This window comes from Equus caballus, chromosome 2, assembly GCF_041296265.1.
Source record: "Equus caballus isolate H_3958 breed thoroughbred chromosome 2, TB-T2T, whole genome shotgun sequence".
NCBI classification, from domain to species: domain Eukaryota; kingdom Metazoa; phylum Chordata; class Mammalia; order Perissodactyla; family Equidae; genus Equus; species Equus caballus.
The window spans coordinates 24,970,067-24,995,736 of record NC_091685.1 but is presented as its reverse complement, the minus strand read 5'-3'; the positions used below and the strand labels follow the sequence as shown (position 1 = coordinate 24,995,736).

Here is a 25,670-nt window from a genome sequence, read left to right as displayed (position 1 = left end):
GGAGCAAAGACCGGGAGCTGGGGCTCTGCGTGCAGCATGGGATGGGGGGGTGCGCTCAGCACCAACCCCAGCAGCCACAGAATAAGCTCCCAGCCGGCACCCAGGCCTCCCTGGTCTCCTGCAGCTCCCCAGCACTGGAGGGCGATGAGACTAAGAGGCGGCAGTGCTCCGGCCTGCCTGCGCTGCGCGGTGTCTGAATGCCCTCCCGTCCCTCTTCACATCCTCACCTCTGAGGCACCGCTCAGACATCACCTCCCTGGTCAGAGCTACACCTTCTCTGAACCCCAGGGCACACAGGTCTCTCTCAGAGCACTTCCCTCCACACTCCCAGATGGAAAGCTCCAGAGGCACAGACTCTGTGCTACTCATCTCAAGTCTCCTGGGGCAGGAATGTCCTGCTTGGGGACTGGCACACAGCAGGGGGCTGGGCTGGACAGACAGAGGTGAGAAGAGGAACCTTGTGCTCCCCTCGTCCCCAGGCCCTCAGTGAGTTTCCAATGGGGACACAGTTCAGAGTGTGTGACTCCTTCTTTCATCTGTAAAACGAGGCAGGACTGGGCTAGACCTGGGGTCCCCAGTCCAGCACCTCTGGACCCCTTGAGATCCATAAAAATAGTGAAGAGGCCCTGAGAGTTCCTTTTATTGGCCATGAACTATTTTTAACATTCCCAAAAGCCTCCTGGAAATTGTACAGCCAGCTGCAATATGTCTGCAATAAAATGCCAGTGCACTCGCTTCTCTCTGGAACCCCATCAGCTCAGCGCATCGCACTGATCAAAGGTGCCCATTGGCAGTTGTCTACGTTGCTGATGAGGAAAGTAGATGGGAAATCCATTAGTGCTGAATAAATATCCTCTCCAAGGCATCCTACCTCAGCAAACATGCCACCCACTTACCCAGTTGCTCAAGCAAAATCCAGGAGTCACCCTTGACTCCTCTCTTTCCACCCCCCGCCCCCTCCCCATCCAGGCCAGGAGCAAGTCCTCACCTCCAGACACATGCGGGGTCTGTCCACTGCTACCCCGCTCCACCACCACCATCCTCCAGTGCTGCCAACGCCTCCCGGGCGATGTCTCTGCTTCCACGTGCACGCCCACCCCTCTCTCAGGACCCCGCCTCTGAGGCCCTCCACCCTCTGCATCACGTCCTTTCTAAGGTCAGCTTTCCCATTCCCACACTGACCTTGGAGTTCCCCAAACACACCAAGCCCCTCCCAGCCTCAGGCTCTTTGAATCAGCTCCCCCCCACCCCAGCTGGCTCCTTTTTAACATTCAGGCCTCAGCTCAAATGCCACTTCTCCAGTAAAGGTTCCTCTAACATCACCTCCTAGTCCCTCCTGTGACATCACATCACTGCCTGATGCTTTTGTGTTAGTTTCTGTTTCTTGTCCCTGCATGGAAGCCCTGGGATCAGGGGCTTGTCCACCTCGCTCACTGCCATAGCCCAGTGCTTCGAACAGTGCCTGGCATGGAACAGGGCTCAAGAATTATTTGTTGAATAAGTGAGTGATCTTTGTTTGATAAGTAAACTCTAATATGCCCAGAAAACAACAAAATGGCAAAAAGCCTGGGAACCACTGGACTGGGTGAGCCCAAAGCCCCTTACTGCCCCACGTGGCTGCGGCTGCTCCAGTGGCCAGATCTTTCAGACCATCACCAGCTTGCCCACCACCATCCAGCCCCAGTGGAATCCTAACTCTCACAGAGGCAGAGATAGAAACAGTTTAACTCACAACATGGCCGGGGGGGCCGGGTCTTCCCTGGGGTCCCATGGCACCGGGCTCACCCTGCAGGAGCCAGAAAAGGGAAGAAATGACACAGAAGAGCCTTACACACATGGGCTGTTCGGTGGGAGAGGGCTGAGCAGGGCAGATGGAAGGCCGGTTGTCAGAGGAGCGCAACAGAGCCCTGGCCTCCAGGCTTAAGCCTTCCAGGGCCTGAGGGACCAGCCATGCCCAGGGGTCTTGTTGGAGAGAGAAAGCAGGAGCTCCCGCTGAGAAGGTCAGGCCCTGCCTTTTACATCAGTGACCCAGTAGCCTGGAGTGAGGGGAATCAGTTATAACCCTTAAGAGGAGGGAGACAGTCAAGATGTGCAGTGTTGGGCAAAAGCTCGCCCCCCACCCCCGGCCCAGAAGGCCAATGACAGCACAGCCCCTCGGACAGTGAGCAGGAGGAAGTGGCTGCGTGCCAGACTCAGCAGAGCCCAAGGGCTGTCTACAGGCAACAGTGCAGACCCCAGGCCCTTACCTCTGCTCCCGGCCGGCCACTGCTGCCTGGGGGGCCTGGTTTTCCACAGTCACCCTGGAAGAGAGAGGGGCAACTGGAGCTCACCAGACCTCCACTTGACTTCCCCCACACCAAGTTGACCCCACATCAGCGGGGTCCGGACACCTGCCCCGGCTCTGGCAGCAGCCCTCTGATGTCCTCAGGTTGGTAGACGGTGGAGGCCAGGCGCCAGTGGCCTCGGAGGCTTGGAGGCTGGGAGGGCATCTCAGCCAAGGGTCAGGTGGCACATCTGCTCAGGCTAGGCTGCCACGTCTGCCTGGGGTCAGGCCTCCAGGGGAGCTGAGAACACTTGCTTGGCAGATGGCACCAGGGCCTTACCTTGGGCCCTGGAAGGCCAGGATGTCCTGTTTTCCCCTTGAAGCCCTGGAAGGAAAAGCAGGGCTCAACCAGAGTCCACGTCCCACTCCTCCTTCCTCAAACAGATCAAACCCATCCAAAGTCAGAGCGTGGTCCACGGAGGATCTGGATTCGAGCTGCCCCACCCGCCAAGGCAGAACCTGCACCTACTCAGCTTTGGGACCCCCGAGCCCCCAGCTCCTTCCTGCAGCTGGCACTTACCGGGGGTCCCATGAGTCCAGGCGGGCCAGCAGGACCAGGGTCCCCCTAGGGAAAGAGACCAGGGGCACTGTGACAGGAGCTTTGTCTGGCTTGTACCCATCTCATTCACCACTGTCTTCCCCTTTCTCCATCTCCTCCCCCAGCTATCCTAGGATGGAGGGAATGTCATGTGGGGGCAGAGGGACGAATCCAGGCTGGGCTCAGCCTGCCTGCCTGTGGACCCTGAGTGAATCCCAGGCCCTCTCTGAACCTCAGTTTTCCTTTTCTGGGGGGCTGAAGGGGGTTGACCTTGGTACTCTGCTCTTTGCCATGTTCCATCCCTCTTGGATTCTCCAGCAAAACCAGACACAAGGAGCCAGGGCCACTCAAGCCCTTCCATGTCTGCAGCCTGTTCTTCCTGACACCAGCCTAGTTCCATTAGTTGCCTGAGTTTCTAGATATAAATTTACTCCCTTCACCGTCCTGCCTTGGTGAGGCCCAGGTCATCCAACCTGGCTAAGGCTGCCAGGAGAACTGAGAAACCAAGGGGCTCTGGGGCCATCTGGGAGGTGGGGTGTGCTGAAAGGCAGAGGGCATGGCACCCCCTGACAGAGGTGGGCGGTTCCCTTGACTTTGGAGGAGGAAGGGGGTGGCCTCCTGAGCCCGTCTTCTCACCCTCAAGCCAGGCTTGCCATCCTTTCCATCCAGACCATCCAGGCCAGCAGGGCCCTGAAAACCAGAAAAAGGCATTTGTGCAGGCCTGAGCTGGAGCCCTGGGAGGTGGGGTACCTGACCCAGCCCCTCCACCCTCTCTACCCCACACCCAACTCCCACCCCTACCACACACACCCAGGAGCACACACACACATGCACACCCCCCCACACACACACATATGCCCCGCCCCCCCCCCCCCCCCCACGCCTGTCAGGCTAAGAGGGCACACACGCACCTGAATCCCAGGAGATCCTGGTGGCCCAGGGGGACCAGGCATGCCTGATGGGCCTCGCATTCCTTCACTGCCCTGGAAGCAAGCCCCCCAACAAAGTCAGCAGGGCCTTACCCCGCCCCGGGAGATGAGGCCCTGGGCCGCAGGTTCTGGTGCCTACTGGAAGTCAGGACAGCTGGCTTCTAACCCCGGTTCTGTTCTGGCCTAACCGGATATATTCCACACACCACTCCCCCAAGAGGACCTGTTTTCATCTGCAAAGCATCCCCCTTTCTTCACTGCTCCATGAGGAGGAGACTGGGCCTACTCAGTCCAGCATCTTCTTCAGGGTTGACCAGGGACTGGCATGGTGGGTGCTCAGGAACATGTGCTGAACTGACAGCACACATTCAGTTCATATTGGTCCCAACAAGGCGCCCGGCACTCTGCGGCTCTGATTCCCCAAGGTGAAAACAAGGTGGCCCCTGTCCTCAAGGAGCTCCCAGTCTAGTGAAGGTCACAGACCCACCACAATCAAGGGAAATACAACAGTCCATGTGCTCTGTGTGAATAAGGAGCTGTAGGAGCTCAGAAGAGGGAGCAGCTTGCTCTGGCTGGGGTCAGGGAAAGTGCCACAGAAGAGTCACCAGATGCTAGACTCTGAAGGCTGTCCGGGATTAGGGCAAGTGGAGGAGAGAAGGGCATGCCAGAGGGAACTTCAGAGAAGGATGAAGATTTGGAAATGGTCCCCTGCCTGGCTGAGCCGGGGTGTCTGAGGGGCCTTGTGATGGGCGGGGTGGGAGAGGAGGCAGGAGGAGCAAGAGCCTGGTTGGGGAGGGCCCTGAACACCACACTAGACTCTATCCAACAGACCAGGGGTTTTCAGACTGTACTTCTCAGAGCCCTGGGGGTTCCTGGAGGAGCCTCGGACATGGGAGTACCAAGAGGAGGCCCAGAGGGTGGGACTCCAGAACCCCTACCTTTGCCTTGGCCAGAGCAGCTCCACTTGCATCTGTTTTATAGATCAAGGATTCACATGAGCTTTTGTGTGATGAAAAGGCTCAAGGACTACAAAATAAAATCTGAAAACCACCGCTACAGGCACTGGGGAGCCATTGATGGTTCAAAGCAAGGGAGTGATGAGAGCAGATGTATGAATTAGAAGATCTACTAGAGAAGGGAGGGGGAGGCAGGCAACTTAGTTAGGAGGGCTGTTGCATTCCCCAGTGGGGAGAGGGTGGCTGCCCTGCCACAGTGGCTGTGGGAGTGGCAGAGGGGAAGGGATCCAGCTAGAGACCCCACAGGGGGAAACAAAGAGCTCTGGATGGCACTGCAATGCCACCTCCTACCAGGAGGGGTCAGCACAACCCCAGGAAATGTCAGCCCCACAGGGAGTTGGCATGGAGAACCACTGGCCAGAGGTTTGGGATTCTCTGCAATGACCAGCCCAAGGAGAGCAGGCAGCACTGGGGTACAGAGCCAGCACAGGGGCTCTGGCAGGGGCTGTTCCTCAGGTGCCCCACCGAGAAGGGAAGGGAGGTGGCACCCCCCACTGCCTCAACCGTGGCTGATAGGCACCAGCTCTGGGGAGGCAGCCAGGGGCCTGGGGGCTCTCCTGGGCAGGGAGGGACGTCTCAGTTCTACTGCTAACTTGCTGTGTGCCCCTGGGAGGCCCCTGACCTCTCTGGGTCTCAGTTTCCTCACCTAAACAGTGAGAAGTTAGACCAAGATGGTGCTTCTATAACCCATTCCAGCTCTGGAGGCTGTGCTGCATGCATCCAGGGGAAAGAGGCGCCCCAAGGCTGCAGGCCTCCTGCCTTTCCCTCTGGGCCATGATCTCTGCCTACCCCAAGCTCAGAAGTCAATCTTGGGGCCTCTTACACCACCTACTTGTCACATCTGGGGGGCCCAGAGGGTGAGCTGAGACAGGAAGGCAGAGCTAGTCTCTAAAGTTTACTCAGCCAAGCCCAGGGGCAGCCAGGGTGAGAGCCCCCCAGACTCTGCCTCTTCCCACCCTGTCACCAGGTCACAGGCTGCACCTGCCCTCCTGGGTCCTTGGGGACCACCTGAGCACGGCTGCCCGAGAGGCCCATTCCCCCTTCCCATGTTGTCAGGCACAAAGGCAAAGGCCCAGAGCACCTCCTGCTGTACGGCTTCCCCCCACTCAACTCCTCGCCCTCCCCTCAAAGAGACGAAGCTGGCCTGGGCTGGCCGGTCGCATTCTAGTCACCCACCTCCCCTTACACCCCTCTGCCTCCTCCCCACCCACCTCTCCCAACAGGCAGGGCCCTCAGCTGCACAGAGGCTGGGGGGCATCCTGGTCCAGCTGCCATCCCTAGGGGCCCATGAGTCCACCCGGCCCTGTTGCCCTAAAGCAGTTGCTGGGCCCTTCCTGGAGGTCTCCTTCCCCACCCTTGATATAACGGAGTCAGTTCCTGAATTTCCAAAGGCCTGATGCTGGGGTGGCCCAGGGGCACGGGAACTGCATGGCTCAGATCTGTGACTGTGGCCAGCTTGGGGTTCTTCTCACCTTCTCTGCTTGGGGGCCGGGTGGTCCAGGTGCTCCAGCTTTGCCTGGGAATCCAGGGGGACCCTATATCAATAAAGGAGAAGGTGGGAATGAAAGTGGGGCCAGAGGGGGAGCTGCCTTCCTTCTTCCTCCTGCTTCACTGTTGTTAATGTGATGCATTTTGACTTCCTGGAAACACCACCAGGAACGTTGAGTCTGGCTGGCCTGTGGGGCTGAGGCCCACCCAGGAGGCCCTGCTCTCCAGGTCCCAGCTCCTGGAATGAGGCCTGGCCACCCAGGCCGTTCCTCCCATGCTTCTTGCCTCCCCTCCCCTCCCCAGGCCCGTCCTTGCTCAGCCTGGCCTGGTCAGGCCTGCCCCTCCCAGACGGGATGGCGTCAGACAGAACTGGCTTTGTGTTCACTCACCGGAGGGCCTGGAAAGCCTGGCTGGCCTTGAAATCCCTAGGGGAGAAGCAAGGGACAGTTGCTGTGCTGCCCCCTCTCTCCTGCTTTCCCGCCCAGGTGGAAAGAGTGACAGAGTGAGGCCGCCTCAAGCCACGTGGCCTTGCCCTCCCCTCTGCTCAAGATGGCCAGCAGGCGAGGCTCCGGCCATGAGGTGGGAAGTCACGACTCAAGGATGGGTGGGGCCTGGGAGGCCAGAGCTGGTCACCCCTCCCCACAGGAGGGTGACCACCAAGAAAAGGACCCAGTCCCTTCCCTGCCTCCCCCCAGCCATCCACTGTGGTCAGGACAGCCAGGCAGGTCTCTGTCGCCACTCACCTGATCACCCTTCTCACCCGAGTTCCCTTGGGGTCCTCGCTCTCCTCGGGGACCCTGTCACCACAGAGAACAATGCAGCTGGAACCCAATCTTCCTGCCCTCAGACCCCAGGGCAGGACCAGGGTCAGGCATCCCCATGTCCACAGCTCCCTGCCCCTCCCTCACTCACCGCTGGGCCTACGGGACCAGGGAGGCCTTCGGATCCTGGCGGCCCCTGGGGACACAAAGGGGCAAAATCAGTCACTGACTGGGGGAGCCAGGAGATCAGGAGATGGGGCAGGGAACAGGGCACAGAGCAGAGGCAGGGGACGTAGTGGGAGGCCCTCTAGGCCAGCAGGACTCCTCCCCCTGCTCTGTTCAGGCCTCCTTTCTCTTGCCTGAGCTACTGCCCCAGCCTCTTAGCTAGTCCTGCCACCTCCTGGCTCACTCCGATCCAGCTGGCAACTGGCTGCCATCTTCTCTCCATCAACACAGCTCTGATGATAACACTTCTTGCTCCAAAACCTTCCATGGCTCCCTTCTGCCAACTGAATGACCTGCACACTTTCCAGCAATGCTGGGTTTTGAGGCATCCTGTAATCTGGTACCAACCACCCTTCCCACTTCCCTTCCCTCTCCCTTTCTTACCTTCTGCCTTGCTTGGTCAGACTGCTGTTCCCGGAACATAGTCTATACATCCATACCTCTGAGCCTTTGCATGGCTGTTCCCTCTATCCAGAATGTCCACCATTCCCCAACCCTTTCTAGGTCTTTTGAAACCTTACCAAGTTGTTAGGTGGCTCGAATCTGTTCCTGAGGTGCCCTCACCCATGGTTTCTCCCTCCACGATTCCCTAGTACAGACAACCATGTGCCTCCCCAGCCCCATTCAGGTCTCAGCTCAGTGCCACCTCCTCAGAGAGATCTCCCTGACCCTCTAATAGTGTCCTGCACACTGCCCCAGCCCCTTAACCCACTCTATTTTCTCCATGGGTCTTATCTCTCATTTACATATATTTGCTTATTATCTGTTATCTGCCTCCCCCAGTGGAATGTGAGCTCCATGAGGGTGAGCGGTACGAGAATGTTCTATTCATCACGGCATCCTCAGAACGGAGCCTGGGACCCGCAGGCCCATGGGAAACATTCGTTACTGAATAAACGCACAGCGGGGTTTGCTGCAGCCCCCAGGGCCTCACTGACATGCGTGAGGGGGAAGGTAAGACGGTAAGATTTGGGAGGTTTGTCCCAAAGGGACTTGGGTTCAAGTGCAGGCTCCACCCTAACTCACTAACTAGCCGCGGGACCCTGGGTGAGCCTCAGTGTCCTCATCTGATAACAGCACAGGGCCTGGCACACCTGGCTGCAAAGGGCAGCTCTGGCCTTGCCCGGGACAGGCCAGGGGTGAGCTGGGTCTGGAGTCCCAGGCCTGGCTCTCTCTGGCCCACCCTGGCCCACTCGCCTACACGGGGGAGGAGGAAGAGGTTCTGCTGCCAGCTGACTCTCGGCCCCCCTCCCCTTGGCAGCCCCGGCCAGCCAGGGCTCCACGAACCCCACTGGGAATCTCCCCACAGGTCCCACCTCCGCAGCAACCAGCCTGCGCTGACTGCCTGAGATGCAGCTGGAGCGGCTCTGGGGGCAGGCAAGCAGGGGTCATGTCGCCCCCCTCACAGGCTGCTGGGAAAATCTCCCGCCTGCGGTGGTGCAGGTGGTGGGGCAGGGAGCGGTGCGTTTGAAGCCCTTCCTTCCGCCCCCACGCTGATGCAACTCACCGATTCCCCCTTCTCTCCTGGGGCCCCAGCGTAGCCACGCTCTCCCTTGATGCCCTGACAAGCGAGCAGAGAGAGTGGAATTAGCCCCGTGGCCCGCCTGTTACAGCGCTAATGCGAGGGGTGGAGACTGCAGCTGCCACATAGACTGGCACGTAGAGGCAGATGGCGCCGAGGATGAGAGCTGGGGAGGAGAGAGGTGGGCTGTTCCCCACCAGCCACTGTGGCCCTCAGTGGAAAGCGGGGACACGCCCACCCAGCAGGCTCCTGCAGGAGGCGGTGCCCCAACACTGTCCCCCCAGCTCTCCCAAGCCCCGCAGGAGGCAGATCTCAGTCCTTGCTGGGTCTGGGCCTCTCAGGGTGCTCTGAGAGTCTGGCCCTTGATATGCAGTGACGGCAGTGGGTCCCCCAAAGCCACACTACCCATGGGGCTTCCAGTGGGGGTTCTGCACGGATGGCCTGGTGGAGCCATGGGCTGAAATGCTTGGAAAGAAGGGAGCCCGATGAGGGACGCCCAAGTCTGGTCCTGTCTCGACTACTCCCCCTCCCCCCCAACTCCGGTACCTCCAGAGCCAGGGTCCCCTTACTCACAGGCAGTCCTGGGGGGCCCATGGCACCTGGGTAGCCAGGTTGCCCTGGAGGACCCTGCAAAGAAAGGTAGACATGATGGACCATCCCCCCAACATTTCTGTTCCCCCCTCCCTGGGTGAAAGGGCAGTCAAAGCCAGAACGCCTGGAGCTGCCATTCAGCAGGTGCCCACTCGCCCGCCCCCAAGTACAGTCACCACTTTTTCCTCCAAGGTCCAGGTTCCCTCGGTCATGACCACCACCCGCAGGCCTAGTGACAAGCACCAGCCTGACCAGGACCCTGGGAGCTGAGCCAGAGAAGGCCCAGAGCAGGGGAGGTTGAGGACCAGGGAGGGGCTGGAAGGGGCCTGTTGAATCCTGTGGTACGAGGGCAGGAGGGAGAAAAGCCCCCAGGGACACAGGCGGAAGCCACGGGCCAGGGGTGTTTGCCCCTCAGAGGGAGTCAGGCACATGGAGATCGGTCACCTTCTACCCTGAGGGGGGTGTGAAGACCTCCATATCAAGGGAATAAGGGCTGAGGGGTAGAGAGTTTCAAAAGAAGGAGTCCACTCCCATCTCCCAGTCAGCAGCCATCCCTGGGGGCCCAACCTCTGTCTCCCCAGGGCTCTTCATCTGTCTCCATCCCCCGCCAGCCTCCTCTTACCGGTTCCCCTTTCTCCCCTGTCGGGCCCCTGAGGCCTCGCTCTCCTTGAAGACCCTTGGAGAGAAAAATCATGAGAAACTGCCGGGGAGGGCAGTCCTCACCCAGCCCCTGACTCCTCCTCCTGCCCAGCAGTCCTCTGTTGCCATTCCAGGCAAAGGTGGGGGTTGCTGGTGGCCCCCCCTAGTGTCCCTGGCAAGGTGACCATAGGGGGTGTCCCCAGAAGAGTAGCCGTCAGAGGTTTCCACTCCCACCTATGGGTGCCTCTCAGGAGCAGAGCCCCCAAGGCAGGTAACTACAGAGAAACGCCCCCAAGGTGGGTGACTCTCAGAGGTACCCCTCAGGAGGGTGACTGTCATTGGTGTGCCCCACTGTGGTAACTGGGATGCACCTTTAGGAGGGTGGCACGTGTGCCCCTCTGAGGGACAACTGTCAGGAGAGGTGTCCCGAGAGTAACGCATCTCGCCAAAATGTATCACTGGAAACCCAACACTTACCTGTCCAATCCCCACCCCCCCAGCCAAAAATCACCTTTGTTTACAGATGCAGGGGAGAGACACGGGAAGGCTCCCTCCAGAGCGGTCCCTGTCACTTTTTAGGGTGGAAATGGACATCAGTGGCAATCATAGCCAGAGCCCCCACCCCTCGCTCCTCACCCTGGCCTTCGTAGATTCATCACACCATTGAGGGGCTGTGTCAGACCCCTCTCCCTTGTGTCCTCAAGAGATGGCGCCCAAACCTTTCCACAACACAAGACAGATGGCTAGACGGACAGATGGCCCCTTCACCCAAGCAAGCAGAAACAGACAAGGTCCGGCCAGGATGAGGACGTGGGGACAGATGGAGCTGCGACAAGGAGGGGCCCTGCTCCCTAGTCTCCATCACCAGGCCTGGGAGGAGAGGAGGCAGGCCCCAGGAACACGAAATCTGACAAACAGGAGGTTAGTTTCCGTGACCCGGGAGGGAGCAACAGTGAGGATGGGGATGATTCAAACACGCGATGATGATGATGAAGGCAGAGCAATTAACGACACCTGGCAGACGGAGCAGGCCAAGACGCGGGGCACAGAGGGGCAGGGCCCCACGACACCCAGAAACCCAACTGGCTGGCATCACATGCCCAGCCTTGGAGCAGATTGGGACCGGAGCCAAGGAAGAGGAAAGAAAGAGCAAGAAGCTGAGAGTTCCCTCTAGGACGATGGGAAGGGTGCGAGCATGGCCGCCTCTCAATTCCTGGGGTGCCTCTGGACAGCCCTGCCAAGCAGCAGGGCAGCAAACCTGTGCCAGCCTGCAATGTGAAGCCCTAAAGCTTTGGCATCTCTGCCGGGCTCTCTGCCAGGTGCCTGGCAGGGCCCCAAGAACTACTTTCAGCAAATCTTCAGTCAACACCAAAGGTGGGAGAAGCAGGAGGCAGAAGGGAGGGATAAAGAGACCCCTAGAGGCACCAGCTTAAAATAAGAAGGTAAAATAGCTCTGGAGGGCTTAGGCGGGTGACGTGTGATTGTGGGAGAGAAAAGGGAAACGGAAGCGGGGAGAAGAGAGATGAGATAAAGAAAGCAGGAGAAGAGGGAGACGGGAAAATGGAAAGAAGTCAGAGATTGGGAGGATGTCCAAGCTGCTGGGACCTCAGGGAACCTGTGTCGTTAGCTAGCGTGCCTGCAGGGGGACAATGACAAACACGGAGGAGGAAGGGAGGGCACGACAGGGAGGGAGACAAGCGAAAGCCACAGAGACCTGGCTGGCGGGGGAAGGGGAGGTCGAGCAGTGCTAGGTTCTTACAGGCAATCCGGGGGAGCCAACAGCACCAGGAAAACCTGGGGGGCCCTGGTGGGAGAAACAGGCAGGTCACATCTCACAAGCACAGTCACCCTGGGGCCCAGTCTGGGGCTGGGGGGTCCTGGGAGAGGAGGTCACGGGAATATTTTCAAGGCAGCTGGAAAAAGAGACTCATTGCAAATCTTGGCCCAGAAGACATCTGCTCCTCCCCTTGGCTCCAGGAAGAAAGGCTCCGCCATCAGCAGAGACGCGAAACAGCACCCCGAGTCAAACAGCCTTTCCTGCGTCTTCCCAGTCCAAGTGAATGCCCTTGCTGGAGTGGATGCCCCTCATGCCTGTTATCTGACCTCCATGTGCCCCCAGGTGGGTAGCTCCCTGCTTCTAAGATGGTTCCCACCAGCCTTTTTTTCTCCATAGAAAGCATTTTCAGTTCTTCCAGTCTTTTCTAGTCACTTCTATTTTCCTACCATGTCAACATCACAGAGGACTCCAGGGTAGATGCCCCTGGTCTGGCCTTTGCAGACTTGTCCTAGAGATGGTCCTACAGAGCAATGGAGGGCAGCTCCATCTTAGCTCCTGGCCCCTCTAGGAACTGGTGTCACGGGGGCATGGAGAGACATGGCCAGGCTGCCACGTGCTTCCCTGGCTGCCGAGACCAGGAGCCAGAAGCCTGGGCTCCTCTGCCCAGGACAGCCAGGTCTGCTGTGCAAAACCCTGCAAGGATAGGGGTGGGGAAACAAGGATGGGCCCCTGAGGGCCTCCCCTAAGCAGGACCACAGGCAGAGCAGGGCGGAACAGGTCAGTTCCAGGGGATTCGGTGGTGGGAGTCCACAGTCCCCACAGATGCTCTGACGAGGAAAGAGAGGGCAGTGTATGTTCCCACTTTCTACCCTGCCCAGCTTCCTGGAGACAAGGCAGCAGAATGGTGTCCGAGCATCACCACCCCTTTGCGAACTTCTCAAGTGGGCCAGGAGACCAAAGATACTTACAATAGGGCCTGGAGGACCCGGGGAGCCCCTCATGCCAGGTGGACCCTGCAAAGGAAGCCAAGAGACACAGATGAAGAGGCTCAGGCCCCACAGAGCCCTGGGGTCTCTGCAGCCTTCTTCCTGGCTCACCACAGCCAGAGTCAATGGAGGGCAGCTGATATCAAAGCAGGATGTGAAAGCTGATGTTAAACCTTTCATTCAGTTGATTCGATCATCCAGCAAACATTTATTGAGCAGCTAATATGTCCCAGGCACTAGCCCAGGTGCTGGGGACACAGCAATAAAGAGAACATGAAAATCCCTGCGTCGTGGCCCTTACAGTCTAGGGGAGAGGTGGACAGCCACAGGTAGAACGGGGGCTGGCACATGGTGCTCAACAGACAGCTGTGGAATTTTCCTAACTGAAGGAAATACACAGTATTCAGAGGGGATGAGTGGACACAGGGAGGGGGATGGGGGTTCCAGGGATGGGGTGGGGGTTCAGTTCAGAGAAGATGGTCAGGGAGGGTCTCCCTGAGAAGGTGATATTTGAGCAGAGGGCTGAAGGGGTGAAGGAGTGAGCCCTGGAGCAGAGCTGCAAGCAGAGGAAGCAGCGAGGCCGGAGAAGGGAGAGTGTCCCGTGGACAGAGAGCAGCCAGGTGGCCAGTGTGCCAGGAGAGCAGATGAGGTCAGAGCAGTAAGAGAAGCCAGGGCACCCGAGGCCCTGAGGCCTCTGAAGGACTCTCAAGAAACAGGGAGCCACCAGAGAGCCCAAGAGGACATTTGGCAGGAATGAAACTGCCCTCAGGAACTGAGAGCCACTTAGGTGGGGACACCAGCTCCCGCGGGGCCCTGCCTGGATGAGGGCCCGGGCCCTGGCTGTACCTCTTCTCCTCTCTGGCCAGGCAGTCCCGGAGGACCAGGCCGGCCAGGGCTCCCGACACAGTCTGGATCTCCCTCATTGTTGTCTCCCTGGAGTGGGATGGAGATGGTGAGAGTGAGTGGCCAGGGCCCCTCTCACAGGGCTCAGGGCAGGGGGTGAGGAGGAGGCGAGGGCCCACTCACCCGGGCCTCCTCGGCTCTCGGGCGCTCCCGCTCTGCGAAGCACTGTGGAGGATGACAAAAGGCTGTCAGGGGAGGCGGTGGGAGCTCTCCCTGCACCCAGGCCGCCCCTGAGCCCAGGCTCCTACCCGGGCACAGCTGTCAAAGCCTGGCACGCCGGGGATGCCCCGGTCTCCCTTCTCTCCTTTTTCCAGAAGGGCCGCTGGGAGGGCCGTCTGCCCCTGGACACAGTCCCCGCAGAGGCTCTGATGAGAAAAATGGGAGGGCAGTGCAGCTTGGGTCTGAGAAGGCCAGGATGGGCTGGGTGGGGGAACCCCACTCTGAACTCAGCCCGGGGCGCCCTGCATGGCAGTCCTCCACCCACATCCTCTCTCCCCGCAGTCACATCCCTGCAGCAGCCCCGCTCCATCCTCAGGGGACCCAATCCCAATACTGGCTCTGAGTTTTCTCCAGGAGGAAGCTCTGATAGGGCCAAGCCAAAGCCACTTTCCAGACAGGCGTGTGGGAGGAGGCGGAGGGGCCCGTGGAGGGACCATCTGTCCCGGCTGTTCCTGCAACCTGCACCCACTGCGAGGACACGCCATGAGGATCTGGGCTGAAAAGGCTGGCTCCAAACACCAGCTTCTCTGCCCAAGGGAGCAAAGGCAGCAGCTGCAAGAAGAGCCAGGCCCTTTGCAGACACCCTTGGGGACGGGGCCTGCCCTCCGTTCCCCAGCAGATCGCACCGGCACAGACTCCCTGTTCACTGGGTCTGAACAGTCTTCCCGAAGAGAAAGTCCTCCTCCTACCTGGACGTTTTAACCTCTTTGGGTCACAGACCCCTCTCAGAGTTTAGCGGAAGCTATGAGTCCCCTTCCCAGAAAAATAAAACCCACTAATGAAAACTAGACTACAATTTCAGAGGACTCGGGAGCCTGGAGTCTATCCAGGGCACGGTGTCCACGGCCCCCAAGGCAGGAGTGCCTGCTCCATCTTCACCCTTCACCGCAAAGCCCCATGATAATGGCGGCCCTTTCCACCTCGCCCATGATGCCAGCCATGGTAACAGGCCTTTGCACATTATCACATCCGATCCTGACAGCACAATGAGGCAGGTCGTCTTGTTAGCACTCTGGAGATGAGAAAGCCGACGCTCCAAGAGACGGCATGACTTGTCTAAGGTAAGGGGGAGCCCGGACTGGACCCTGGTCTGTCCACAGGCCCAGGCTTCCTCTGGGCTGTGGGTGTATATGGTGGCTGGGGTTCCTGGTCAGAACCCCGCGGGGCACCATCTGACCCCTTCTCCAGGCCACATTTATTCCTGTTTGGGGCCCTCCATGGGGCCCCAAACACTTGATTAAGAAGTTGTCAGATGAAATGTTACACAGAGAAATGTCAAATTCTGCATGTGGAGTCACACATCACTTGCCCAGGGACGGGGCTTGGGGGAACCTCGGCTTGCCGGAAGCCTAGGGGAGAAGAGCTGGGGTTTCATTGCCACACTCCACTGTGATTCAGCCTGTAACTGCTGCCAGCAGGTTAACTCGACCCCAGGCTGCTTCTGGAGACGTCTGCTGTCCAGACAGGGGTGGGGCAGGAAGTCCCCACGCTCTGTCCTGACCAGCACCTGCTGGGGTAGTGGGAGGTCCAGGGCACTGACTAGCCAACGCTAGACAGGGGTGACAAGGACAGGGGGGCTCTGGAGGCCAAGGCATGGGAGGGACCCCAGAGGAAGCTGAGCTGGAGGACAGAAGAGTCCAGGCCTCATCTCTAGGGGTGACTGGGCAAGGAAGGACTTGTCACCCTTGGTGCCCAGCTTAGGGGACCAGGCCAGGCCACAGCCCTTGGTGTGCTCTTGACACTATCAGCAGGCCCTGTCACAGGCCAACTCTCTTACCAGGCCCCAAGTCCCCTTTCTTGCAAACCCCATCTCCTTCCTGGGTTCTTTTTGGATTGACCAGAAGACGGCTGACGCCTTCTTCCAGGCGCCCACCCAGTCTCCTCAGGGAAAATAACCTCCACAGCCCCCTGCCTGACCGCCCTCTGATGCACTTTCGCCCTCCCCACTCTGCTTTGGAAGCTGCCGGGTCCTGCCCTGGCATGAGCAGGGTGGTGCTGGGCCTCCCTGGCAGCTGCTGTGGGCAGGCTTCAGGGTTGGAACTGCCGACAGCATCCATCATGTGGGTACCTTCGCAGGATTCCTTCAAACACTCATTCAGCAAACACTGAGGGTCCATTATGAGCTGGCACCACACTGGGCCCTCTTAGACCAGGCGCCTGGAATGCCCCACGAAAAGCTCCATCTGCAGCTCTCTCTCTGCGGGGCCACGCAGCTGAGCACTTACGAGAATCCCTTTAGGGGACACCCCCGCCCGTTCCTACTCCCTCCCTTTACCCCCTTACCTTCAGGAGGTGCTGTTCAATGGGTAAGGACCCCTGCAAGAGATGACAGGAGGGCTCAGACAGAGGAGGGGAAAGGGGATGGAGGCTTATGACATCAGGCGGAAGCTTAGGAAGCCATGTGCCAGCCAGGCTTCTCCCAGCCTCCGAAGACGGAGCGAAGGACCCCCACTCCAGCTAAGGAAGCTGAAATGGCAAGCTGAGCCGTGGGGAAGGAGGGAGGGGGCTGGCGGTACCTACCAGCTCCGCAGTCAGCCCAGGCTGTCCTGGCAAGCCGTTGTTTCCAGGTACTCCCTGCAGCCAAGGAGAGACACGAGTGAGTGGACTCCCCTCTCCAGCTCGTGGGTCACCCACCATCCCCACTGCCTCCTCCCCTCATCCTACAGAGCTGAGAGCCCTGGCTGGCACAAGGCTGACGTCGATTCTTAGCTCAAAATCTCCAGACTGTTTGTAGGGAAAGCTGAGGAGGCCCAGAGGGGTGACCCCCAAAACCTGTCCGACAGGGAGTTTTTCCTCACGTGTTAGGGGAAGGTCAGAAATTGGGCCGAGGGTCTTCTATTTGGAAGGTAACTATTGTTTCTTTCTGTGCTAAGCACATTTTCTATATTTTCTCATTTAATCATCACAGTTATTTTGGTGAGTAAGGCGTTATCTCCATCCTAAAAACAGAACAAAAAATGCAGAGAGGGTACCTAATTTGCCAAAGGTCACAGGATGAGCCAGGCACAGAGGTGAGATACAGAGTGAGGACCACTGGCTTCCAACTCCTCCCTTAACCACTATTTCAGCATCATTCCTCAAAAGACACTTCCAGAACACTCACGTACACAGCAAGATGGAGGCTTGGGAGTCAGACCTATCTAGGTGCAAATCCTGACTACCCGCATAACTTTTGGCAGGTTACTTGGGGAAAGAAATCTCTCTGCCTCAGTTTCCTTATCTGTAAAACAAGGATAGTTTATGGTGAGGCTTAAAGGAGATCATGGCTGTGAGGAGCTTGGTACGGAGCCTGGCACGCAGGATGCTCATGTTAAATGTTTGCCACCCAGACTCTGTTCCCCTTGCAGACTCACAATGCACATTTGCATATTAAATACTCCACGGAGGCAGGGAGTATGTTCCGTTTTAAATCCCCGGTGCCCGCCATGGAGGGGGCACGCATTAACCACGCACTGAGTGAATCACAGCTGCTCACCTTGCTCTCCTCGCACGGGATTTCCTTGGCCCGCTCCGAGAGCTGGCCTCCCTTCAAGTCCCAGCTCCCAGCAACAGGATACACCACCTTCCCCCACCTGGAGTCCGCCTCCCCCACCCCCTCCTGCACCCCCACACACTGTCACCCTGCCAGGATCATTCTGCGCCTTAAATGAGTAAATGCGGTAAAGTGCTTAGAACAGGGCCTGGCCCAGCGAAAGTATTTTGAATGTGTTCCTTATAATTATGCCCCTAAATTATTACTCACCCCCTGCTCCACAATCATTGCCTGTGTGTTAACTCAAGCCTGACACTTGGTGATTTTCTTGGCCTGATCTTCCTCCCAGAACTAAACATCCCATCTGTTGTTCTGAGGAACTGAAGGGCTACCAACTCACTATCTACTAGCTATCTAGCCTCAGGCACATTTCTTAACCTCTGTGCCTCAGTTTCCTCTTCTGGGAAATGGATGAGGATTACGTGAGATTGTATCACTCCAGCAAATAAGAGCCGTCTATCTCTGAACCTGTTTCTGCGCCTGGAGAGAGTAGCTGCTGAGCCCTCCTTTCCTTGAAAGGACCGCAGGAGGTGACCTGGCGCAGAGGACACGCACCCTGCCTGGCACGAGCCGGCCTGTTAGTGGCAGTCTCGGCATGGTCTCCGGCACTGGCACCAGGCAAGGACTCTGGTGCCCAGGACCAGGCTCGGCAGTCACTCTTTTCTGCCTCATTCCCCAGCGTGTCTTGGCAGGGCTCACACTGTATCAGCGTGTGCTTGTTAACAGGTCACTTTGAAATGACTCTCATGCTTTCCCGAGCAAACGGCAAGCCCCCTGCAGACAGAGTCCTGCCTCCTGGCAGTGCCGCAGGAAGCTGGGACACTTGGAAAACGTGTGGCTGGCCCATGGGGGACCGAGAATTGGCTCTACTCTGAGCTCTCGAGGAGACAGAGAGAATTAAGATCCCGGCGGAGAGCCCCATTGGCAATGGGGGCTCCCCAGAGCAGATTCTCAGCCCAGGTGGCAGTGCGGGAAGAGTGTTTAAAATTGTCGGGCCAGGGGGAGTAGTTTGTAAAAAGCTTCCATGTGATTCTGCTCTGCTCCTTCAGATGGAATCACTCTTCCAGGAACTGGGAGCCAGACACGTGGAAGCCACTGTCTGTGCCTCCCAGGACCTCTGGGAAATGGGGCCTGGAATGCAAATCATTGGAAAACAGTCCTGAAAGGCAGAGGAGGGGACGAGAAGGCGTTCTGGATGGGGAAACCCCAGTCCAATGCTGCCAGTTCCCAGCCGGATGACCTCAGACAAGATGCTTCACCTCTCAGAGCCTCAGTTGGCCCAGCTGTGACTTAGGGATCACACCATCTTCCTACTGGAGTTGACATAAGGCTCAAGTGAATGAGAGAATGGATGTAAAATAATAACAGTAGTCAGCATCCTAATGACAGCTAATGCCTTCCAAGCATTTACTATGTGCTAGGCAGGGTTCTATACAATTTGCATGTATTAACTCGTTTAATATTCACAAAAGACCCACGAGACAGGTGCTGTAATTATCTCCCCTTAACAGATGAAGGAACTGAGACACAGAGAGGGTAAGTAACCTGCCTAGCACCACACAGCCAGCACATAACAGAGCTGGGATTCAAAGTCAGGCTGCGTAGCTTTGGAATGCACACTTCAATCACAATGCCACGGGGATCTCATCTCCTCCTGCGCTCCCCTCACTATCTCGGGCCTCCCTGCTATTCCCCAAACATCTCATGCACATTCCCACCTCTGGCCATTTGCACCTGCTGCTTTCTCCCTCAGGGATACACTCCCTCACAGGCTCACTCCTCATTTCCTTTAAGTCTTGATTCAAAAGACTTAAAAGTCTTTTGTCACGTTCTTTTCAACCCTTTCCTCAAATATCTTCCCTGCCCTCCTCCAATTCTCCATCCCCACGCCCTGCTTTAACTTTCTCCTTAGCACACATCACTTTCTAGCATACTATATTTTATCCATTTATCTTGCAATTGTCTGTCTCTCCTGCTAGAATGCAAGCTCCAACAGGATGGGGATTTTTATTTGTGTCCACTGCTGTCTTGCCAGCACCTAAAACAGTGCCTGGGAAAGAGCAGATGTGCAAAAATATTTGTTGCATGAATAATGTGGAATGCTGCTCCAAAACAGTGGAGCTCTGTTCCAGTGCGGGGGATTTTTGTCTGACCCAGATTCTGGGTCCCTGACAGCTGACCGGGGCATGAGCTTGGCATGGCTGTCAGGGGGTGCCTGGGCTAGCACCCAACAGGGCATTCCTCGAAAAAGGGCTGGGAGTGCACACAGCCAGCCCTAAGGGGTCAGTGGATCCCCCACGCCACTCTGCCAAGCAGAAGCACAGGGGAGTGAGAAATGACCGGTGCGTGTGTGGGGCAGGGGAGGGGCACGAAGCGTGAGCCCTGCCTCCCAAATTCTGTTACTCTTCTCCCCCTTTACCTGCAGCCCAGGCACTCCAGGGGGGCCTGGTGGTCCAGGAACACCGGGAGGACCCTGAGGGAAGAAGAAATAATCAGACCCAGAAGCAAGCTCTGCCCCATGGCTGGGGGCAGCAGCATAAGGCTGGGCAAGCCGTGGGGTGCTGGCAAACAAGAGGAGTGACAGAGGAGACAAGCGACACACCTGCGGGCCCGGCTGCCAGGAGCTGCCCATCCAAAGTCCCGGAGCACCCTGGGTGGGAGTGGGGGTCGCAAAAGAAGGGGAGAGGTTATAGGCAACGTCCACACCAAGCGCAGGGCTGCGTGGGGAGGCAGCTGGCTGGGGCGCAAAGCCCCGCGGGGCCCTAGCACGCTGGGCTGAGGCAGGAAGCCTGGCCTCTCCCCCAGGCTGGGGGGAGGGCTCTCGGCACCACTTACCGGCATGCCAGAGAAGACCAGGTCTCTGGAGGGGCAGGAGCACTCCCCCGCCTCGCCCTGAAAAGACAAGAGTCTTTGTCAGAGGGGGCCAAGGATGGAGAACCTTCTGGAAACTGCTATCTGGGAGGCAACGTGGGCTCTAGAGATGGAGAGGCCAGGGTTTAAATTCGGGATCTGCCTCTCGTGATTGTACCTCTGGGCCATCTGTTTACCCTCTCCGAACCTCAGTCTCCTCATCTGTAAAATGGGGATAATAATGCTGAATGCATAGACTGTCATGAGGATGGGCTGGATTAACGTACATAGAGTTTCTGCTACACGGCAAGTGCTTGGCAAACAACGGCTCGTGAAATTACCGAGGTTTTAGTTCCACCATCGCCTGCTGCTGGACAGGTAGTCTCACATCCACTACAGTCACAGCTCACCCCGGCTGCAGCCCCACTCTCCTTGGGCCAGCCTGGCTTCCATGCCCTTCTCTTATGGTCCCATACATCTCTGCCCTCTCACCACTAGTCCTTCCCAGCTCAATTCCTGTCCCTGTCTGCTGACTCAGGGCCCATTAGAAAATGCAGCTGCCCCCTACGGAGGCCTTGTCGCTCTCTGGGTCTCCTGGGATCCTAGCTGAGCCCTGAGCCTGCAACCAGGTGAAGTGGGAATGCGTGGGGCCCCGGCTCCCCGGATCCAGGAGCTGGTGGGTGGCAAGAAGCCCGGGATGACTTCTCAGCTCCCATCCTCCAGTCCAGAGTGACTACCACGTGCACAGATTACCCTGGGTGGTAGGGCTGTAGGGGCTGCTAATTTCCCTACAGTATCGGTCACAGGTCTTTGGGACTTACCTTCTCTCCCTGGGATCCCTTTTCACCCTGCAGGGAAGAAACACAGGGAGCTGAGTAGACAGGGCTGTGGAGGCAGGGACAGATGTGGCTTCCTGCTTCCCTGAGACACTGTACTCACTGGCATCCCTCTGGCTCCTGGAAGGCCAGTCTGTCCTCGCTGCCCCTCAGCGCCCTGAAAGGAGAGAACCTGGGCTCAGTAATCGAGGCTGGATGGCAGCCAGCCAGCTGGCCCGCCTGCAGGGGAGGACGACAGGACAAACAGAAGCAGCGCCAGGCTCTCCTGGTGCCCGCGTCCCAGAGACCATGTTCTAGAGGAGGAAACTAGGCACAGGAGACCAGGAGAGGAGGAGGGGGATAAAGACTGGCGCTTCCTGAGCTCCTCCCGGGTGTCAGACACCATGCAACGCACCCGTCAGAGAGCACAGAACCAAGTCCCCACTGCCCGCCGTGCAGGACAGTATTGCTCTGTTCTACAGGTGAGGAAACTGAGGCTTAAAGAAATTTTGTAACAGATCCGACGGCACAATTGCACCCAGGTCTGTGCGGCTCTCCTCTCGCCCTTTTGTGTGTGACACGCGTTCTCTCTCACAAGTTACCTCAGTTGACTTCGTGAGGAGAGAGGAAATTCAGCCCCTATTTACCAACAAGGAATTGGAGACTCCGAGAGGCTGTCACTTGCCTAAGGTCACACAACTTGTGAGTGTGGGGCTTGGGCTGGGAAGCCTCCTGGATGGGACTCAGCTTGAGGGGAGAAGGTTTAGAGAGGTTAGCCCGGCCACACAAGGGCTTTCCAACAGACGCCTTCCTGTGGGACGTGCCACCTTTGCCCACGGGACTCGACGCTTCCCCAAGGAGCAGGCCCACGTTCACCTCCACCTCTGATTTACCCTGGGGTTCCCTGGGACAGGCAGGGACCCTGACTGACCAGCTCCGCTGGGCAATACAAACTGGTGGCGTGGACCTGGGCAAGTCCATGGCCCCTCTGGGCTCGGTGCACCCTCAGGAGGAAGCCATCCATGATTCCCAAACTAGAACTGGAATTTCTCTAGGGAGCCATCAGGATAGAAAAGATGTGGTTCCCTGGGCTATTTCCACATTACCAAAAGCCCAAGAAAAATTACACATTTGCCCACAACCTGGCACAGCACAGGCTGGCTGAAAGGCAGCCTTTCTTTGATTTAGGCTAGAACTATATCATCTTGTAAAATTCTAGTGGGCTCATGTGGAGTAGGAGCTGATTATTATACAGATCTTTGATGAATGAAAATGAGGAAATGTATTTATTATGACTTAATCTATGCAATTTGTTCAACAGACACATCTTTTAAAACATGGGAATCACGGGTTAGACAGTAATAAAGGGAGGTCTTTGAGAGCAATAAGATTGAAAATATCCAGGCCGGCCCCGTGGCCAAGTGGTTAAAGTTTCACGCACTCCACTTCAGCGGCCTGGGGTTCACGGGTTCGGATCCCAGGTACAGACCTATTCCACTCATCAGCCACACTGTGGAGGCATCTCACATTCAAAGTAGAAGAAGACTGGCACAGATGTTAGCTCAGGGCTAATCTTCCTCAAGCAAAAAAAGAAAAAAGATGGGAAGTATTGCTGGTCTAGATAGATCTGAGCTGTCCAGTATAGCAGGCAATAGCCACGCGTGGTGATGTAAACCAAAATTAAGTGAAATTTAAAATTTAGTTCCTCTGTCACACGAGCTACATTTCGAGTGCTCAATAGCCACGTGTGGCTAGTGGCTACCCCCTCAGGCGATACAGAATACAACATTTCCATCATCCTGGATAGTTCTGTGGGGCAGCACAGTTTAGATGAGCCCTAATGGCTCCGAGGTTTGAAGCAGTCGGGGGGCGTTAACCAGTGGGCTTTGAGGCAGACAGACCTGGGTTCAAGTTCTGGCTCTACCTCCTCACTCTCTGCCTTTCGATTTCCTTGTCTATGAAAAGGAGGCAATAAAGGCTGTGCTCTGAGGATTAAGGGAATCGCTGTTTAGAGCTGAGCACAGAGGCTCAGCGCAGTCACTGCTCAAAAGATGGTAGCGATCAGTATTGTCATGATTCAGTGCTCCCCCCAAACAGTGCAGTCTTCTCAAGGCTGGACCAGCCTGAGGCCTCTCTCCTCCCATCCCTCCTGCTGCTGGGATGGGCAGGGTCAGCCCTGTGATCTCTTCCCAGCAGCAACGTCCTTGGTCCCAGCAATGCTTCCACCATGGAGCACAGAGAAGACCCTTACCGGAGACCCAGAGACACTGGCACCAGGAGGTCCCACAGGTCCAATGGCTCCCTTCACCCCTGGAGATCCCTGTGGAAGAGAGGATACAAAGGTTCTGGGGCAATCCAGCAGGTGGGATGCATCAGACCAGATCTTGGGCAGCTTCTGATGGCTACCACGCAGCTCCCATGTCCCCTGCACCTCCTGCCAGGGCACCACAGCACTGCAGACCTAGTGCCCAAGGAGGAAGGGGCTCACCTTGGCTCCCTTCTGTCCAGTGGGGCCAGGTGGTCCCCGAGGTCCTGGAAGCCCCTGCAGATGGAAGCACAGTTAGTTATCTCTGTCCTAGAGTGGCCCCTTCCCCTGCCAGCTTCCTCGAGCAGACGTACCTGAACGCCAGGCAAACCCTGGGCTCCAGGCTCCCCCTGCAAGTCAGAAAAGGCAGACTGGGCCACAACTGTCTAGGCCAACCTACCCCACTGGCAGACCTGCTCTGGGGTGGGGTATCTGCTAGCCCAAACTCAGGAGAGCTCCCCAAGGAGACCATGAGGGTCAAAGAGGTGGGGCTCAAAGATATGGTCCCCAACAGAAGCAACAGCAGGCCAGGGATGCTGCCCAATCCCTTATCCCAAAGCTGAGCCCTTGAGCATCTAGGGGCAGGCAGAGCTCTGTGGTTTGGGGGGCATATGGGAGTAAGTAGTCGGCTAATGGAAGTTTTAGGGGGCAAGTAGGCAAAGTTACGGCTGGAGACTCACCTCGGGCCCTTGGACTCCCATTCCTGGAGGCCCAGGCTCTCCCTGAAGAGGCAGAAGGACAATCCTTGGCTTGAGATTCCTACTCACTCTGCACCACTTCCCCAGCCCTTCCTCCTAAACCTCTGCCACCTCCGCCTTCTCCCCCCTCTATAGCTGATCCCCAGTCCCCACTCCAGGCTCACTGCCCCCATGTATCTCCCCACCCTCAACCTCACCCACACATACCTGCAGCCCAGGGCCCCCTACTCACACATACCTGTGTGCCCTTCAGTCCTGGGGGCCCTTGAACTCCTGGTAGACCAGGCTTGCCCTAAAAGACACAGGTGGCCCATGTGTCCCCCAGGGGAAAGGGGGCAGGAGGGAGCAAAGAGAAGCCCAGGTCGGGAAGGACTAGAGGACAGGCAGCCAGAACTCACCGGTTTACCAGGCCGACCCACACCTTCAGGGCCCGGCTCTCCTTTGGGGCCAGGCTTCCCGGGCAGTCCCGCAATGTTGGTCAACGCCCCCTGCAGGCTGGGGCAGGCAGTGCAGCCATCGCCCTGCTCAGAGATGGGCACAGCCAGGAGCCCGTGAGCCAGGGCTGGCAAAGGCCAGGAGGAGGAATCGGAAAGGGGGTCTTTGTGCCCCTCTGAGAGCTCTGCCCCTCCACTGGCCCCACCTCAGCCTGGGAAATCAAAATAGGCCCCTGACCCTCCTAGCTCTTCTCCCTGCCTCGGAGAAGAGCTGAGGCACCTCCACCCAGCGTTTCTGACATCCTGTAAGGCTTGCAGCCTGACTCCGCAGTCCTCTCCCTCATTAGCTCTCAGCCTGATTTCTTTTTGCTCATGCAACAAACTGCCCCCACCGGACTGACCTTTTCGCCTTTTGGCCCTGTGGGGCCCCGAACCCCAGGCTCTCCTGACAGTCCCGGCTGACCCATGCTGCCCGGCGTTCCAGGATCTCCTGGATTCCCAGCATCACCCTAGAAGGAGTAGGGTTCAAGGAGGGCAGAGGTGACCCAGATAGGGACAACTTGCCCTCTTGGGACCTGCAAGCACTCATGGCCCTTCGCTGGGGCTGGAGACTGGACAGGGAGTGGAGAGTGGGTACAGAGGAATCAGGAAAAGGAGGTGGGGAGGGCATCTGAGAGGAGGTGGTGCCCACCCATGCCCACCGAGGTTCTCTCACCTTCTGCCCCTTCAATCCACGCTCTCCAGCCTTGCCCTGAGGAGAAAGCTTTTCCAGCACCCATTCATTCGTCCTAGATGCCCCTTAGTGTCTGGCACTGTCTTAGACCCAGGAATACAACAGTATACAAAACAGACCAGAATCTGCTCTCGTTCTAGTGAAGCAATATTGTATAGATTAAGAGAAGAGACTTGAGCCAGAGTCCTGCCTGGGTGACTGTGGGCAAGTTACTTATCTGTGCCTCAGTTTCCTCATCTGTCAAATGAGGATGACAAAAATAGCACAGGCTTCTACCCTCTAGGGTTCTCGTGAGAACAGATTAGCTAACAGAAGCGAAGTGTTGCATGGCACACAGTGCACGTTCTGTTCGTGTTCGCTATTATTGCTGAAGCAGTAATAATAAT

At 57.5% G+C, this 25,670-nt stretch overlaps 1 protein-coding gene and 1 long non-coding RNA gene across 5 annotated transcripts in view; one reads left to right on the top strand and one right to left on the bottom strand.

Annotated features, from left to right (window-relative positions):
• The window catches only part of COL16A1 (collagen type XVI alpha 1 chain), a 50,843-nt gene that overhangs the window by 6,799 nt on the left and 18,374 nt on the right, over positions 1-25,670 (bottom strand). Inside the window, exons 31-63 of one of the 4 annotated variants that reach the window (XM_023634572.2) lie at positions 25,267-25,302; positions 24,953-25,060; positions 24,516-24,638; positions 24,356-24,409; positions 24,100-24,141; positions 23,734-23,769; positions 23,603-23,656; positions 23,366-23,434; positions 21,239-21,292; positions 21,121-21,147; positions 20,285-20,341; positions 20,052-20,099; positions 19,869-19,922; positions 16,438-16,491; positions 16,201-16,233; positions 13,947-14,063; positions 13,822-13,863; positions 13,642-13,728; positions 12,778-12,822; positions 11,792-11,836; positions 10,016-10,069; positions 9,376-9,429; positions 8,788-8,841; positions 7,207-7,251; positions 7,038-7,091; positions 6,684-6,719; positions 6,279-6,341; positions 3,773-3,844; positions 3,498-3,551; positions 2,844-2,888; positions 2,604-2,648; positions 2,247-2,300; positions 1,733-1,786 (exon numbers count right to left, since the gene is read on the bottom strand). In XM_023634572.2, coding sequence (XP_023490340.2) covers positions 1,733-1,786; positions 2,247-2,300; positions 2,604-2,648; positions 2,844-2,888; positions 3,498-3,551; positions 3,773-3,844; positions 6,279-6,341; positions 6,684-6,719; positions 7,038-7,091; positions 7,207-7,251; positions 8,788-8,841; positions 9,376-9,429; positions 10,016-10,069; positions 11,792-11,836; positions 12,778-12,822; positions 13,642-13,728; positions 13,822-13,863; positions 13,947-14,063; positions 16,201-16,233; positions 16,438-16,491; positions 19,869-19,922; positions 20,052-20,099; positions 20,285-20,341; positions 21,121-21,147; positions 21,239-21,292; positions 23,366-23,434; positions 23,603-23,656; positions 23,734-23,769; positions 24,100-24,141; positions 24,356-24,409; positions 24,516-24,638; positions 24,953-25,060; positions 25,267-25,302 — 1,869 coding nt within the window. The remainder of the gene's footprint in view (positions 1-1,732; positions 1,787-2,246; positions 2,301-2,603; positions 2,649-2,843; positions 2,889-3,497; positions 3,552-3,772; positions 3,845-6,278; positions 6,342-6,683; positions 6,720-7,037; positions 7,092-7,206; positions 7,252-8,787; positions 8,842-9,375; positions 9,430-10,015; positions 10,070-11,791; positions 11,837-12,777; positions 12,823-13,641; positions 13,729-13,821; positions 13,864-13,946; positions 14,064-16,200; positions 16,234-16,437; positions 16,492-19,868; positions 19,923-20,051; positions 20,100-20,284; positions 20,342-21,120; positions 21,148-21,238; positions 21,293-23,365; positions 23,435-23,602; positions 23,657-23,733; positions 23,770-24,099; positions 24,142-24,355; positions 24,410-24,515; positions 24,639-24,952; positions 25,061-25,266; positions 25,303-25,670) is intronic. The other 3 variants (XM_023634583.2, XM_023634577.2, XM_023634588.2) reach the window with 3 other exon arrangements.
• LOC138920650 (uncharacterized) lies at positions 10,359-13,077 on the top strand. The gene is made up of 3 exons (XR_011432181.1): positions 10,359-11,474; positions 12,010-12,151; positions 12,688-13,077. It is a non-coding gene; the product is annotated as an uncharacterized lncRNA (long non-coding RNA).